The sequence below is a fragment of the Athene noctua genome, chromosome 5 (assembly GCF_965140245.1).
Source record: "Athene noctua chromosome 5, bAthNoc1.hap1.1, whole genome shotgun sequence".
Classification (NCBI taxonomy): Eukaryota; Metazoa; Chordata; class Aves; order Strigiformes; family Strigidae; genus Athene; species Athene noctua.
In genome coordinates this window covers 16,881,942-16,899,944 of record NC_134041.1, presented here as the reverse complement: position 1 = coordinate 16,899,944, position 18,003 = coordinate 16,881,942, and the positions used below count along the sequence as shown (strand labels likewise).

Sequence of the window (18,003 nt, the reverse complement as noted above, 5' to 3'; positions counted from 1 at the left end):
ATTCCTGCTGTCTTTACCTGGGTATTAATTTTTTTTTCTTCCAGGATGTTTTAGCTCCCTGAAATATGTTTGTAAAAAGAGATTGTTTGTGGTGGGGTTTTTCTTGGATTTGTGAGGGTTTTTCCCATTTTACACTTTAGTTTTCAGCAATTTTTAGATTTCCCTAGAGGAAGGGCCTCCTATGGCCCATAAGAGAGAGGAGACTGTGGATTGTTACAGCTTGTCTTAATACAGTCTTTGTTTGAGGATGATCTATGACTGAAGTAAAAAGAAGGAAGAGCTTCATGATTTTCCTGTTATTTGGAAGTGCCTTTATGTATTCTGTGTATGTAGGTATAGTTAGGAGATGGTGATAATGTCCAAGAGGCTTTCCTGGTATGCTGGCAACTTTCTTCCTGTGCTTTTTCAGTTGGATCCTAGCATGACTTGTGGGCCAAATGGTTGATAAGAGAAGGTTTCTTATCCTAATCTTCCTTTTTTCAGAAAAATTACAGCTGTGATAGAAGTATTACTTAAGATGGGGATTTGACTTGAAAAGGGATCAGCCAGGCATCTGGTCTGTTACTGGTATAGGTTGAGCTATGCAGGTATCGACAGTATGGAGGGGAGGTTAGTGAACATTTGCTGAGGCAAATTATGGAGGTCCTAGACCAGGAGAAAAAACAGACCATGAGTGAAAGGAGAAGCTGGCAGGTTTTCAAATATTTGTGTAAACCGTAGTACAGGTTTTTTTCATATGGAAATATTAACTTGGACTTGGTTTCTGTCCCCCTTCCTTAAGAGTGTTCAAGCAGAGCAGTCTTTCATATCGGTCAGCTGTCAATAAGAATTAGTTACAAAGGAGGTGTTATGGCAAGTAATTTCCTTTTTTTGTTTCTAAGGTCTCTGCTTTTTTGCTCACTGAATTTTCTAGTTCTTTCACACATATGAACTAACAAAATTCACTGTGTTCCAGGTTTTTAGAATGTCAGAATTCTAGCGACAAGTTAAAGATTGTGCATTATTTCAATACATTGTGTTTACTTTCTGCCATATAACTTTCCTTTCATACCTAATTCAAGAGTGCATTTCACTACTTCCATGTTCACCAAATCATAACCACACGAAGAGGTTATTCACCACTTAGGAATGAAAGTCCATCTGTTAGTTATTATCTTCGCTGTGCTGCAGCACTTCAGAAGAGTGCTTGGGAGAGACTTTAAGTGCTGTACCCAGTCTTTGCTGTCTTCTAGGCAAATGCAGATACCTAGGAAATGCTACCAAAAAAAATCTTCATTCTTCCCATTCCCAAGTTAGCAGAAGTTTGATTGTGGATTTTTAGGACTAGGCCCAAATTAGATAGCATGATTCATTGTGTCTGAATCATGCCAAGTAAACACCTCGATGTTTCCACTGAGTTGTAGGAAGAAAAATCATCTTTGTTTAAAATACGTGTGAGGGTTTTAGTTGATCTCTCTCATAGGAAAATTACCAACATCATTATACAAATATGCATTTTAGTAATATTTACAATTATTTAGATGGTTAAAACTTGTTTGTTCTCTTTTTAATGTCTAGAAGACTAAACTAAAGATGTTTACAATTTATCTTTAATTCCAGATTGCAAATTTTTCTTTATTATTATGAAAATCAAAGTTCCTGTAGATGACATTCAGGAAAACCTGATCAGCAGGGAATTTCCTGCTGTCTGAATTTGTGGAGACAAGTTATGCCACTGTGATGATAGCCACAGGCTCCATTTGAGGGGAGCTTGTTGTGATGCAGTGACCTAATACGGCATTCCTGCCTGTGGGAGACAGATTAGGAGACTGAATTTTTGAATTCCTGGAAGGTGGTGGAATAACTGTAGATAGTGAAACTGTCCTTTGCAGAAACTCATAGATGCTATCAGAAGTGCAAAGCCACATTAATTTCAGTGTTTTGTGGAAGGTAACAAAGCCATTTGTAGAGCAGTTGTAACGGCTTGTATAGGAACTGATGTGGCGTTGCTGAATCTTGTTAAATTTTCTCAATTGTCACAATTTTTGTAGGGTTCTAAACTGCCTGCTGGCAGACAAATTTTATTTAATTTTTGTCTTTTAAAAAGCAGTTACTGTTATTTCATTCCAATTAAAATCAAAAGTTGTTGTCTGCCAAGATTGTCTCTTTGTGGTCCTTATAAATGAAGTCATCTTATTATAGGAAGAAATCCAGGCCTATTTCTTGCTTTGTGACATGGGCATAAAGCCTAGCTTGGGGCAGGAAAATAATCAGGGAAGTGTATTATTAGGTGGTGGATGTTGAACAAGCAGGCTGAGGGAATGTATGGAAGGGAGAGAGAAAATATCTGGGAAGTAGTACAAGGGAGGAAAGAAGATTGAGAGGGAAGGGTGCAAAGGCAGGTCCCACTGAATACAGAGATCAGGAAGCAGTAGTGCAGACTATTCGTATGAACTGGGCAGTGGGAGAAAAGAGAAGGCAGAGGGAGGATTTAAAAGAAAGATGTGAAGATCAGGTGTTATGGCAGTGGTTCTGTCAAGGTGGTCATTTCATTTGAAGCCAGGTTTATCTTCAAATCCATCCTGTCATGAAGGGTTGAAAGAACTTGTTACAATGACAGACTCCGTTAAGCTGGTTCTTGCAGCTGGCCCTGGAGTGTGGGAGAGACTTATGCTGGTTGTCATTCATTTTACTGGGTTGCTGCTTGAAATGCATGGTGAAGGAAGGGCCTGAAGAAGGTTGCAGCTCGTTATGGGTTCTTACTGAGCAGGCTACGCAGGAAAAGTAGGTAAAAATGGTGATAAAAGAATATCTGGTAATAACTGTTTACCAGGCTCTCCCTGCTCCATCTCCTACCTGTGGTGAGACCACTTCCTTTCAAATACACAGGAGGACCTGCATTCCAGTGTTATCCTGCAACCTCAGCTCATCCCAGTGAATGATCAATACAGGAAGTTACAAGACTTGTAAAACTGCAATTCTACTTCATTTTTTTCTCCAAACAGGTCTAGCTTTTCATAAGTAAAAATTGAAACTATGTGTGTATATAGGCTGCTGGAAAAGTCTTACAGGCAGTCGTCTTTTGCCTGCAAGTCTGTGTTGTTTGCCCTCTGATATGTGGCTTAGTTCTAGTTCTGGTATAAAATTGGGAAGGTTTCTGTCACAACAAAGTCTTTCACAGAGAACCTGAAAAATGGGTCTTGCTCAGGAGCCATCCTGTGTTAGACTTTGGGATTGAGTGACAAGTATTATTAGTTTTCTTTTGAGACCTCCTAAGCATGCACAGTCAAGGAGAAGGTTGGCAGGTAGATTAGCAGGAAACCTCAACTTGTATTTGTGTATAAAGTAGGGAATGTGGTAGACTGAGGAGTTTTGGATAGCATAGACAATAACAGCAAAGTTTAAAAACGAGAAGCATTGAGCTCCTTTGTTATATTCTCCCTGAAGTTTACAGCCCACATTATGCACTAAAAATTTAGCTGTTTTCTCTGTCACTGTCAACCAATAAAATTTACTTTTAAACCAAAAAAGATAAAGCTCTGACTCAGTGATCTAACACTTCAGTAATTTACTATCATAAAATAGTTTTAAGTACAAATGTTTTATCTTATGCCAAGCTGGACGCTAAAGATGTTTTGTCTAAAACATGAGATAATGGAAAGTGTATTGTGGCATGTGAATTACTTTAGCCTCTTGGTGGTAAATGTTTGCTTAACCAGAAAAGAATGTGTTGAGGTCCTTGCCAAAGGAAAGGTATTGCTATACTTTGCATTTAGAGTACTGTAAATAAAGCAGTAAATATGTTTCTGTTCATGTGTGTTAATCCACAAGTTATGAATGCATTCATTCAATAAGAAAGGCAATATACTGTTATCCCTCCTAAAGATTTTCAGTAAGAGGAGGTCATAATTACTTTGGGTTGAGAGAAACATGAAACCAAATATTTTCATGATGATTGAAGTTGAATATGAGAGAGAAATAGTTTTTGTTCAAAGTAAGTTTCCCTTAAATCCCAAGAACTCAAATCCTGTTTTACCTTCAATATTCTTGTGTGCTGACTCCTCTGATGTACTGTTCTTAATCACACATTACTGTAAATCATAAATTTTATCATTTCCTTCACCCATCCAGTGTTGGTTTTGGCAAAAGAAAACCCAACTGCGTAATATGTTAATGATCAGAGGATGTAGAGCAGCTATGGGAAATAATCCATTTATTGTCTACAGTATATTTAGGTTTTGAACTTCATTTGCCTTCAACTGATACAATAGCTTAGTAGTAATTTAATAATGCTGATTACAGAAAGTATTGCACATCTTGGATTGCAGTGTAATAATATCAGAGCATCTGTTGGATGCTGTAGTTAGAGCAAATGAAAGCAACAGGATTTCTCTCTCAGGGGCCTTTGAAATATCCCTTCCTTTCCCCAGAATCCCACATCCATGTTTCCAGTTAAAGATTTGGGAGAGAATATTATAGTTCTAGGAAATAATTTTGGAGAAGATGCTCAATTTCTTTTTATTACTGTGCATTGTTACTTACCTGGCTTCACCCTCCAGAGTGAAGAGGAGCCCTTTTCTGGGAAAGAACTGCGTATCTGAGTCATGAGCCTCTTGTAGCACACGCACACATGGGGATTTCTACAGGGGTTTCTTGTAGATGGTGCTGTTAGCAGAAATTTGCCTAGGCGTAAATGGGGGTGTTGTACCATCTTTTAGAAATTATTGCCCCAGTGTTCTGAGTATGAGAGCCCTTCTACAAAGGCAAAGCTCTGAGTGCTTTCACTATACCTTCACTTTAGTAGTTGTCCAGATACGCTTTTTATTTCATCTTCCCAGTACTTCACTGATAATTTAGAAGCAAACAGGGTAAATAAGGTACATTACTAACCATGTAAATTAAACTTGTAGTGTTAAAGCCCATAAATAGAACATTAAGTCTTATTTTTAATTTAGAATCAGACTTTGGTAAATATATCCATTTTGATCACCCTATGTCTGCATCCAGTTTTGGTAAAGATACTCATTAAGAACTCATAAAATATTTCAGTCCTTAGAGAAAATTTGGTTCTCTTGTTCTTATGCCTAGATGTTAGGAGGGTTTAAAAAAGACTGGGTATGTAATTTGAATCATAAGATAGGTCTTCTGAACGTGATAGAAACTGAAAATCCTGTGAATTGCCAGAAAGGTGTTTGTTTTATTTTGTTTTTTTCCAGAAAGTGTACATTATGTCTGTGGTAGTATTAAAATTTATTATAAACTTCCCTGTTATTTTTAAGGTACAATGAACTGGATGCCAGTAGAAGCCTCTTAGATAATTTGAAAGGCAAAGTAATAATTGAGTATCCAACGTTATTTGTGGTCTTGAAAACACTGAAGAATGACATGGTGGTTCTTGGCCAAGGTAAGCATATATTTATTTCCTGTTATGCTATATGTGTCTATTTTAGTTAAATAAACAATAATTAAGGATACACCTATTAAAAATACCAGGAATGTGCAGTATGTCTTGTATTTCCCTCTGGATATAAAAGACGTCTATGAAAAAGCTGTTGTGAATGCTCTCTCTTAAAACTGCTGGCTGATGGCTTACATCCATAAGCTGTATTGTACGTGTTTTTCCTAACTTTGTTTACTGGTGCTTGGTTCTTTTTTATATATATTTTTGGCCATTAAGTAAAAACAACTCTTCAGACTTGTGCTAAATTTTGTATGTAGTGAAGTTTGGCGGAGTTAGTTATTTCTAAAAGGTCAGGCTGTCTGGGGAAGATGAGTTTTAAGTAAGCCTTCTAATCATACAAAGGAATCATTCCTCATTATTTCCCAGCATACTCCTGACACTGGACAAATAATGCTGAATTACAGGATAGTTATTAGAAATCATGATGGCAAAGTAGTTGATCAGGTGGGTTAAAAGCAGGATGTTATCTTTCAAAAAGTATTTAGTTGAGAGAAGACTTTAATTGTGGAGTTGACTTAGAGGAGAGTCCAGGTCTAGCAGATATTTGTATTTTATTTTTGAAGTTAATGTCCATATTTCTCCCCAGTATAAGGGCTTTGTGTCCCAGCTTAGCTTTCTGCAACTGCTGATAGAGAGAACCAGTTCCCTTGTCTCTTAGTCGCCCAGCTTGTCACTTTATTTATCAAACTCCATACTTTTCAGTGATGGACCAGTGTGTAATTTTTACAGATTTCTGAGGAAAAGCTTTGGAAAATGTTTGCAATGGCTGTTTCTCTGCAGTAACTCAATCATGGCTCTGTGGGTACATAATTTGACTGAATAAATAGGAGACTGAGGTTATTGTACCAGTGATCCCAGACTTCCATGGATCTTGGCTGTTCTGGCTAGATGATACTAAGTGATCCATTGGAGCAATCTGCTCTCAAAGAAATGGCATGCAAATATTTCTTGCAGTATGTACTGCAAGAGCTCAGAGAGTGAGACACCATGCCAGGAGATGAGTCTTCCCTGAGTGCCTAGGGCCACTGATACTCTCCCTAGGATTGTACGTACATATACTGGAGTACAAAGAAACCAGATGCTTTTATTTTATCCGTTATTTCTTGATCTAGGTCCCTTGCTTTTCAGTAGTAGGTATAGATTCAAATAAGTGTTGATTGTCCAGCTATATTTTGAGCTTGTGCTGCAACAGCAAGTAGCTGATTCCGTAAAAGGCGGAGTAGAAGGGCAAGGGGAAGAGAGAGTTGGTAATAGCTGGGGAAGTGCTGACAGCTCTGTTAAAGGGCAGTGCAAGTGTGTGTGTCTTTAGGATGGTGACCCTCCTGTGCTGCAGGGATCATTCAGCTAGCAGTTATCCCTGAAGCTGGTATTCAGGAAACACTGGCAACTATTTCAGGTTTAGGGAACCATTAATTTTCTTCAGGTTTTTTTAACCGTTTCTGTAGTTTCCATAAAAATCAAGTGCACAGCTCTCTGAGGTGTCCTGAGTACAACATAGCAAAAGCTTATAGCTAATGGGGAAAAAAAAAGATTATTTTCACAATTTTTCTCATCATTTATTTTTGTACATCTTTTTAGTTAACATATTGATATAACTTCAGCCCTGAGTTTGGTTTGGACCCTGTGTTCTTGGAGCTTTTTCTGTTACAAGTGGAAGCCTGCCACAGTAACCCCAGATTCTTTCAGGAAAAGCATGTTCAGAACATGAATATAAAAATGAGGACTTTTTTCTGCAGTTATTCTGCTTGAAGACAAAATAGCACTTTTGTTGAAGTATGACACATCATGTACTCTTCTGTTGTGTGTCATCTTACAGAATAAAGGAGAAAAAAACATTATTTAGTTTGCTCTACCAGTTGCATTCACAGATAATTGCTAAGAGTGGAAATCATGGGTTCACCTCCAGACTCTCCAGGGAGAAGTCTGTTGTAATCAGAGAGGTGCTTTAGCCCACTCCCATCTCCCAAGAGGTGATCCTTCTGCTGAGGCATCTTGTGTGTTACTTGCAGTCCAGTTTCTTCAACACGTGTGGCTTTTTGTATCAGTTGCACACTTCCAAGCCATCCATCCTGCTCTGGCTTACCATCTCTGCCAATACTGCCTTTCCTTTCTGCCTTCCTCCTGCATGTGCACTGGCAGGGACAGTTGTCTTGGAGTGCCTGTCCAACTGACCCCTTGGCATTCCGGGCAAACAGCTGCTGCATTGATGAGTGGATGTCTGGCAGGGTGTCTGCTGGACTGCAGGGGCTTCAACTACCATAGCCCTCCAGGGTCTGTTTTCAAAGAGCCCAGGCTGGGAAAAGAAGCAAAATTTTGTGGGAATTTAACTGCCAAAACTGCTTCTTTACAGAGCAATCTCAGCTCGCCCCCCTTCCCCCGGAGGAACAGAGGCACGTTTTCATAGCCACAGCAACAGGCACGTGCTGGGGAAAGGTCACTGTTCCCCTTGTGCTTCAAGTGACTCCCCCCAAAGACTGGGGGAGAGCTAGAGCTAGACGCCTTCTAAGAGAGACTGCTAGAATTTAATGAGGACAAAGCCTGTTTCTCCTGTCCTTGTTCTCAGAAATGGCTGAAGTATTTTGACTGAAATCTTAACAAAAATAAGGAAAATAAGGTTTGAGGAAGGAAACTGGCACTGAAAATTTTAAACCCATTTTACATAAGTAAAATTTTACATTATAAGTAAACTGCAGACAGTTCTATGGTGGGAAGGACTGGGCAATCTTAATATATAGGGAATACTATCAACACCGTAAAAATATGTTATTTTGAGTGACGACAATCTAGAATTCCTGTTAAATAAAACTTTAACAGACTAAACTAAAACTAAAATTTGTCGAGCTTCACTGTGAGTCAGAAGATTGCCACATTCTTTTATGTGATGTTTTGATGCTTGACTTGCTTACAGCAAAAACTACAGGTGCTCTGATTTCAGCATACAAGGTCAGTCATGGCTGAAGATAGTAGGGGATTATAGAAGTTTTCACAGGACTTAGGGGCAAAAACAATCCTTACTTTGTGCATTACTCAGTACATATCTGGCATATAAATGTTAATTGATTATACACTAGATTTAATGTAGACAAAATGTGACCTCCAATGTTTCTGGGTGAAATGCTTCTATTTTCTTGAACAAATTCCATTGAAACTGTACAGGTGCACACTGTGTCCTATGTACTATTCATGTTTGCCAGCTGTAGACCTTATCTTGACAGTAACTATACTTCATCAGCTCCCTATCGGTAACATTTTCTTAATGAAGCATCTGAAACTAAATGCTCAAAAACTTCTTTAAATTCATAGTTGGATCAAATACTGAAAATAACAATGAGAGCAGAGTGTGTGTAAATCATGGGCTGACTGGCTGAGTTTGTAGTTTGTTTTTGTGCTGCCTGAGTGCCACCGACCAGTGGCATTTGGTAACCTCACCACAAGGTGAGCGGGGTCAGTGCTTGTTAAAGAAGGAGTCTGAGAGTGGGAGGCTGAAAACCAGTTTGGGAAATGAGTGCTTCACGATACGATCTTGGCAAAGCACAACAGCCATGTCCTAAAGCACAAGTTACTGTGCAGCTTTAACCTCATCAGACTTAGCTCATGGATTCACACAGATTAGCACCATGTTTAGGATGCTGGAACATCTGGAAGGAGCAAGGTGCATCATCTTAATTTCCCATTTCCACTGAGAATTTCTTAATAGTTCCCCATCTTAACTGAAATGCTAATGAAAGTGTAAATGATTTGTAATTCTTTAGTTACAATATATGTATATAGTAACCCAAAAACCAACATTTAAAACAAATAAGCCAAGAGAACAATTTGAAATTCTCAGTGGATGAAGAGGAAGAGTTTTGTGTGGGATAAATACTCTGCTTACCTACTTGACTTAAGACCAACGTTTAAAAACTGGAAGAAATTCTCACCTTTGTCTTGCTTTCTCCTTCAACAAGGTCCTACCTAGGGCTTTATCCCATGTTATGACACCAGTTATGTCTCTTGAAATAGCTGTCCTCAGGAAAGTGTGATTACAAGGAAAAGAAGATACAAAGCTGCCTCTGATAAAGAAACAATATTGCTGAAACTAACTGCTTCTTTGGTTTTTGTGTCCTACACCCTCAGATGCCAGTGAACCTGCAGAGAACTCGGATAGTGAAAGTTCATCCCTTTCATCTATGGAAGAAGGGGAAATTCGGGACAGTTCATGACAGTTCTTTGAGAAGAGGGTGGAATGAGCATTTTATATTTTTATTATTATTATTTAATTAAATCTGTATACAGCAGAGTTCTCAGAGGTTTGGTTTGGCTTCCTTCACTAAAGGCAGCACTTCCAAAGTGCCTGCCTATTTTTGGATTTAGTAATGCATATTTAGGGATGTAAATAAAGAGATTGCTGGTTCCAGAAAAAAATGGTATTCTTATTTAATTGCACCTTTTTTTCCATGTATCTTTAATAAATCAGAGCAACACGAATTCAAAGTTTCCAGGTTAGCTTCAACAATATATTTTTTTCTTTTGTCCTAACACCTCAGTGTCTGATTTCTGAGTTTAACTATCCAATTTGCATATTTATATATAGATTTGAGTCTTAATGCTTAAACTTTCTAAAAAAAAAACCCCACTGGTGTTTCATTAGATTACTTTTCTTTTAGGGTATTCTGTTGTCATGCTGAGCTGCTGCAAATGATCTTAATTTACTTCTGACTTTAATCTTCTGTGATGACATTTTGGGTGCTTGGTGCAATACATTATTTTTTTTCTTACTTGGTTGCATCTTGTTTAATGTGTTAAGGACAGGTCAGACCATGTTTTCAGAGTGGCATGTTGCTGTATGTTTAACCTTCTACCCTGATCTTCTAATTTAGCATGGGTTTTAAAATTAATAGAAATTGATACATAGTGTCACTAGTGCTAATATCTTGGACTTCTAAACAACGGTTAAGTTATGCATCTCATAACTAGTTTACGAACTGAAGCCAGGTATTGTAAATATTTACTGGAATATCAACTAAATTTACCTTAAATTTACTTTAAAACAAATAAACCTTTTTTTAAAAGTCCTGTACTGTATCATCTGCTGACAATAGAAATCTGTTGTTAACTTCTGGGAAGATTTCTGTATCCCAGACCGCCTACCACTGTATTTGTGGGGTCGAACTATGCACTGCAGGCTGTGTGAGGCAGGTGGGCTCCTCTGCATGCTTGCACTGGGGAGTTCTCAGGAATCAGCACAGGCAGTGTTGGGTTAGTTTGCAGAGGTCTAGCTAAGTGAGCATCTGTAAAGTCTTAAGGACATGATCACTTTGTAAACAGCTCTGGTGAGGTTGTTGCTGCCATTGTTCTTATCCCAGTCTGTCTCCTGCTTGAAACCAACACCTTTGTGACAAAAGTTGGTGGCATGGGATGCACACCAAGCTGCCATGAAGGTGATTTTTCAGTCCTGAGTCGTCTTCTTGCCACTGCCAGCATTATAGGTGGAAAGACACAGAAAGCAGTGACAGAAATTTTTGAGGTAACAGGAGGCTGTGGCAGCAATATGGGAGAGGGATCAAGCTTCCAGACTCTCAGTCCAGGCTTCAGGGCACAGGGCTGTCAGTTCCTTACCAGTCATGCTGTGGGGAGAGGATTTTTGAGATGTTTTAGAAGTTACTTTTTTTCACACCTTTGCAAATAAATGGTCATTAGAAAATTGTTTGCTGTGACATCTAGCTACTGAAGTTCAGAAAGAGTGTCAGACCTTTGTAGTCACATACTACTTTTTCTCACAGTGGTATCACATGTCCTTTCCCTTGTGTGTTTTGCAATCCCTGGTAAAACAGGGAAGTTTTTCTTCTTGCCTGGCAGTAGCCACCTGTGCTCTATTTTCTTTTTTAGTCATTGTTGGTCCTCTGCCCACCTCTTGTTTCAGTGTTTGTTTTTTTAACCCTTTTTAAAGGACCAGGATTCCCCACTATAGGTGCTGCTTTCATATTTTTTCAGTTCAGTGAAAATGAATAAGCTTTTCCTAATCAGTGATTACTACATGCTGACTTGGTAGCCACAAATTACTTTAAACCAGTCTTGAACTTGTTCATAATAACACCGATAAAAGAGCAGAACAGCAAAACTGCCACAGTTCATTTGCCAGAAAATGTTTCATCTGGAGTAAAAGCGTGGCATTTCTGTTAAGATTCATAGCACACAGTGGAAATGAGTTCTGCAAATATTAGTGTTGATCTGCATGTGTCTGTTATTAGTCTTTGGCTGAGGAACGCAGATTTGTAATTTGCATTACTTTCCTACACTCGTGGAGGTTTTCATTAATTGTATGAGAGGATTTGCCTGTGGGGTTTTTTTTCTATAAATCTAGTTTAAACTTCCTTGTAAGTCAAATGCAACCATAATTTGTTTTCAAATTAAGATGCTGTTAAATCTATCCTTCACGTTTTAATTTTTTCCTACCATAAAGAAGGTTTTAAAAAATTATTAAGTAGCAGTTCTGTGGTGGTTACTAGAACTGAAATTTCCCAAACAAAGCTGGGAATCATCTTCCAGAGTTGAACCAAATTGAGAGTTAAAGGCCTTGGTAGCATTTGCCATTCATTCCCAGGTTACTGTTTACCTATTTTTATTTAGATTTGATAGCAGTTACACTAGTTGGAACAATGATGAGTCAAATGCAAGCCAAGAAGAAATTCAGTTATTTTTATTCAGTTTTACTAAATGTTTTCAATTTTTGTTCATAAAAAATAGTCAAAATGGTGGTCTCTGATTAAAAGCACAGCCTTACTGATCACAGTTGACCAATGCAGGTCCTGCAACAGTGGTAATTCCAGTACTAATAAGGTTACTGTTTTAGTGAAAGTTTATGCACTTTGGCTGGGCAGATGGTTTTTAACACTTTCATAGGCAGTTAGGGGAAGTTTTTAATTCCTGAGTGACTTAACCCAAAACAAGCATCTTGTAATAAAATGAAGAGTGAAAATGCATCTTTAAAAGCTGTATCTTAAAATTTCCAAGACTTGAAATTTAAGACAGGGAGTTAAGGCTGCATGGAAGACTTCAGGTCTGTCCATTTTGTAATCATTATATGAGGATCCCTGCAGGACTCTGCCTTGTTTCGGCACAGATGATGTCTGTGAATGAAAATTGTGTGATGCTGTTCTCATATTCATTCAACACCTGCTTGCATTGAGGGCTTGATTTTATGCCTACTACACATTTATTTTTGTCTGTAAACTACTTGTCACAGAAGGAACAAGCTATTTGTGAGTAGTGTTGTTACAGCATTTATTTTAATGTTTAGACTTCCCAGGTTTCAAACCCTGAACCCTCACAGCATGCTGGAGCTAAAGGACCATCAGCTTACAAAGCAAAGAGTAAAAGCTTTTGTCATGAATGAACACACTACTTTAAAAAATTAAAAGCTTAATGAAGTCATCCCTTTCATGAGCCATAAAGAACAAAAATATGGCATAGCTAAGCGCATAGGAATAGCTGAGAGTAGGACTGAGTCAGCCGTATGAGAGAACTTGGTTGTTCTCCTTTTTTGTATAACTTCCTAGGGGTATGAGGCATAAGTTACTGAGCTATCCTGGATAAACAATGTTATACCCCCTGTCAGTGTAACAACTAAGTTTTGAATGAACACATCTGAATTCTAGGTTTTACTGTAATTATCTCTGCATTGGGAATTGTTGATCCGTAGAGGAAAAGAGGGTCATGCCTCAAGATGTGTGGTTGTGCTAGGTCTTAGAGGCATGCTGGACTGATGTTCCTTCTGTTAAACAGTGCAGTTTTACTTTGCGTTAGGGGTAAAACTGTTTGTCGTGCAGAGCATGCACTCTGATCTAAAAAAGTGCATAAATTTCCAAGTTCACCGGAGCACTGAGAGCAAGTTCCACCTATGTGTTGTGTATAAGCACGGCTGTGATTCAGAACTTGCACTGCCAGATACGGCTGTTCTCTATTGACATCTGTAGGAACTGAGCATGTATAACACCTTACAAGAGCAGGCTTTCAAAGAGTAAATACAGAGCTGTGATGATGTAACTTCAGGCCATATTTGGTCACAAACACTTAATTTTGCTTTCTGAAGTCCCACACTCTTTTCCTGAAAATATTTATTCTTCCTCCCTCCAAAGGAAAAAATATCTTGAATTTGTGTTTATGTTGTTGCTATGACATTAGTTAAACTGTATGCAGATGCAGGTTCTGTTAATAAGACAAAAAAACCAAAAAACGGTGTATTTCAGTGAACAAAGATTACCCTGTGTTTGTATTAAAATGTTGCTATGGCAGTGCATATGGTTTTATTTGGTGGAAATTTGTGGTGAAGGAAGTCACATGTATGCAAGACAAACAAGAAATGGCAGCAAAACCAACTTGAAATAAATACTGAAACTGAAAGGGAGGTTGCAGATGACATGTAAAACCGGGAAAAACAAGGATAGTTGTTTTGCTGCCTGTCTGTGATTTGATAACAGAAATATGTTCCCACTGTGTCCTGCTGGGTCTCAGTCACCCATCGGACAGTGACTTAGCTCTAACGGTGTTTCTATTGCAAGAGCTTCTTTCCCTCGTTGGCTCTGTGCATTTTAACATTTTTTTGTTTTGGAAGCAAAGTTCCACTGGCTTGGCCTGATTTCACCATGGCTAACTTTTCCTGATGAAAAGCATTTCCAGGCTGTCTTACTGTAGTAGGCTTTTTGGCAGGAAAAAACAATATAGTGCTAAAATACAGAAAGCCACTAGAGCCTTGCCTACCTTTGGGGCAAGGGGAAGTCTTTGTGGACTTACTGGCTGCTATTAGTGATAGAAACAGTGAGGTTTTGTTTTGTTTGTTTTTTTAAACTGGCACAGTAGTCCTCATATTTATCTAATCCTTTTGCGTGAGGCTTCTTTTTGCATCAGTACAGCTGTTTGTGGGGTTGCATAACAAATCAGAATGGGTTAAAAATAATCTGCCAAAGCAGCAGGGATAAAAATGAGAGAGGAGACGGGGTCTTGATTTAGAGAACAAATCAGAACGCTGGGAGCTGGCTGGCTTCTGCAGGATCCCGGCTGGTGGAGAAAGCAAAAGTGGTTTTAAAATCACATTGCTGCTTTCTTCCTATCATTCCAGTTCTGCTTCAAGAAGGAGGAAGAAGTGACGGTGAAAGCTGCTATTGCCTTTCCATTCCTTGCTGCATTTTCTACTCAATCCTATTGTAGCCCCAGAACTTGTCCATTTTGCCAAGAGTTCCAACAGGGAGTAGAGATATGCCTAAGTGAGGTAAAAATGAAGTTGGTGGATGGGGTGTAGATATGCAGGAAAAAGAGAAATGGGTGGCATTAAAAGCTTGCCCGAGAAGTCCCCAGCACTTTCGTATCTAAACTTTTCAGTAGTATCTCTTTGTTGATCTTTTTTCCTACCTCTGCTTTCAGCTGTGCTTGGGCATGCATATTGATTTTAATGGGGTTGTTCCACTACAGCACAAGTATGTGCTTCTGTAGAGTAAAATATGTTTTCCTGGTTTAAGTTCTCCTTAATAGACTTGCTGGTTTTATGGCACAACATCTTGATGTCTGATTTTGTCAAATTCCTGAACTAATTAGGATCTAACCTGGTTGGTTTGAGATGCTGAAGGAAATCTGTAGCTTCAGAGAAGCTGGTGTTTGACTCAGTCAATATACTGGGCTTCTTTTGATCTGGTGTTCAACCAGGGTTCTCAAAATATTGCTGGACTACACTGCCGACTGTTTAGCTGATCTTATAATGGAGTTCCTTCATTCTTACTGAAACACCATTCATCATGACATTAAGCTGTTAGTGTATGTGTCCTAGCTAGATTCCAATCTGGCAAATCTGTGCACCCTACCTTTAAATTTTTTGCCTAGTAAATGACAGCCTTACAAAATTTTGTGTAATCTTTTCTTCCTGGACAGTTGCTACATTCCATGCCGTAAGCGGTTGTATTTCAAGACAAATGAAGTTGCTTATGTGAATGGTGCCTTGGGGTCTTTCAGGAACTTCTCCAATATAAATTGTGTATGTAGAAGTCATAGCTCTAGTTTTTCTGGGGGGAAAAAAATCATAGCATACCAGATACCATCTATTCAGTTTCTTGGTGTTTGGTCTTTACAGGATAATACAGACAGATGCTTATTGTATCATTTTGTTGTTGAAGTCGTCTTTTACAGAATTTATATTTTTCTAGACTCCAAATCTCACTGCAGTTCAGTGCAGTTCAGTTGGTCACAAGCTGAAATGCATTTATAGGTATCTCCAAAGCTAGTTGTAAGTTACTGCTTTCACCGTGGTACCTCCACATTTCTATGTGCTATTTTATACATGGCTGTGTAACGTGGACAAAAAAACCATGAAGATGAAAACAAGGACATGTCAAGATGAAAAACCAGGCTTGAGGCAGAGAAGCCAGTAAAACTACCCAACCTTCCCTTGCAGCGTGCTGAGCACTCTGGGCACTGCATGGAAATAGTTCCACTGATTAAACAGGAGTAAACTAAAATGCACACGTGCATCAAACTGCTTTTCTGCAGGATTAGCTCAGAAGGGCAAGCATCTGGCAAGAGCAAGCCTCTGCTGTGACACGTTTAACTGCTTTTGTGTAGGTAGGTAGCTTTGACTTCCAACTCCGAATGACGTCCCACTGCAAACTTTGTTTCAGTCCTCAAGACCTGGGGGGGATTTATTCACTTCCAGTGGGCTGTAAGCACTGGAAATCCTCCCATGGCAGCGCCACTGATCCACAGTGTCTCTGCCTGTTCCTGTGCAGCCTACTGGCTTCCCACCAGTAGTGGGGAGATGGGCCTGTTTCCCAGATGTCCACTGGAGGGTCAGGCAGCCCTGTGGGCTCCGCAGTAATTTATATATGGAGTGTAGAGGTTCTCAGGGCTCAGCGAGGGTTAATTTATAGCTTGGCTGTCCCACTGTCGGTAAGATGTTAGCTTTTCCTCCATCTGCTGCTCATTCAGGAGAGTGAGCTAGCAGCATCCCATGAGAGGATTTAATGTAATCATGGAAGTCTGTTTTCTGCATATTCCTGCTTTTATTTTGTTTCCTGTGATGCAGCACTGAAGGAAGCAAAAATTTTGTCTTTACTGTGTCGCCTTCATTAGTAGGGAAGATTTTATATATAATCCTGATATTATAGCGGCTTCCACCATCAAACCCTCATAAGTGCGTGCATTGAATACAAGACTACACATTCCTTCGGTCCTGAAGTGTAGTTTGACAAATGCTCCTTTTGGCGGCAGCACCAGATTCATCAAACTGCCCCGTGCCACCACTCGCCATCCTCGGGTGACCCCAGCACTTGCACCCGGACAGCTGGGTGGGGGGCTGGCGTGACAGATTGGAGCCACTTAAAAATAAACACACAAAGGACCAGGGTCAGACATAAGAGGGGAGAGTGGGATTGCTGAAGCAGAGGCTGCTGCAGAGAGGACAGTGCCGAAACGTGAGCCCACAGGCTTCAGCGGTGCTGCTGGCCCTTCTGGGGTGCCAGGGCTCCCCAGAGAAGCGTGGGGGTCTCCTGGGGTCTCCCTGCTTAGGGGAGCTCCACAGGGCACAGGTGGCTTTATTGTCAGGGTTTGAACTACTTGATGGCCTGGCATTGAAATGTGCTCACATCTTACTGCTTTCTGTCATGTACATTATCTATGATATTCCTAATTCTGCGTCTGTTAGTATTCACCTTGAAGAAGGATATTGATATCTGAGTTTTTGACCAAGAAATAAAATCATAGTTGTGCTCGTTAACCTTACCTGTAAGCTCTGCTCATCACACTTAAAGGAACCTGTGCTTTTATCACTTACATTTCCATGCCTAGTATTTTGGGTTTTTTTCTGCTGGAACAACAGATACAAAGATTTCAAAGCGAGTGCAAAGATGATACGCAAAAAAATTACACTGATTCCTTTTATAGCATTGGGAATTGTGGATTTTAGTAGCTTTGCCATGTATCATAATTGTGGAATGCGAGCAGTGAGGACTATACGGATGATAATCAGTTGGTGTGAGATCCCAGCCCTGGAAGAATTATGGTTCATTTCAGTGGGGTTCATTCCCTCTCTTTATAGCAGGATACTTTTGTTTAGTGTATTTTATGCTTATGTTTGCATGATCTGCTCCCGCAGCCCTTATTCTCCCAACAGTACATTTTTCTAGTGAGCAGATTACAGAACCACCCCTCTTCTTGATGAAACACGGAAAGCCCAAAGTGCAAGTTGTAAAATCCAGGGCCTGGGTAGAGCCACACTTTAGGAGGAGTTGGGAGGGCCACTCTGTGTACAGTGTGAGTTACAGACATACAGTCTACGCACAATATAGTTACACGTGTATGTAACTTTTCGGGGCTGTTACTTACATTGGTTTGAAGATGGTTGTCATTCAATTTAAGTGACACTGGGGGTGGTGGGGAATGCACAGGCAGCTTCTGTGTGTCTGCGAGCAGTGTATTCCTCTTCCTCTCCTTGTGTAGTAACCCAACATCGAAACCTGACAATTCCTCAGTGAGTGGCTGATGCAGTGAAGTGTTCTGTGCTAGATATGAGTAGAAGCCAAGCAAAAGCACTTCACTACATT

At 39.5% G+C, this 18,003-nt stretch overlaps 1 protein-coding gene across 1 annotated transcript in view; it reads left to right on the top strand.

Annotated features, from left to right (window-relative positions):
• ZNHIT6 (zinc finger HIT-type containing 6) overlaps positions 1-9,717 on the top strand; it is a 35,633-nt gene extending 25,916 nt beyond the window's left edge. Inside the window, exons 9-10 of the mRNA XM_074906508.1 lie at positions 5,259-5,383; positions 9,557-9,717. Of these exons, the coding sequence (XP_074762609.1) occupies positions 5,259-5,383; positions 9,557-9,642 (211 nt within the window). The 3' untranslated portion in view covers positions 9,643-9,717. The remainder of the gene's footprint in view (positions 1-5,258; positions 5,384-9,556) is intronic.
• The last annotated feature ends 8,286 nt before the right edge of the window (positions 9,718-18,003 follow it).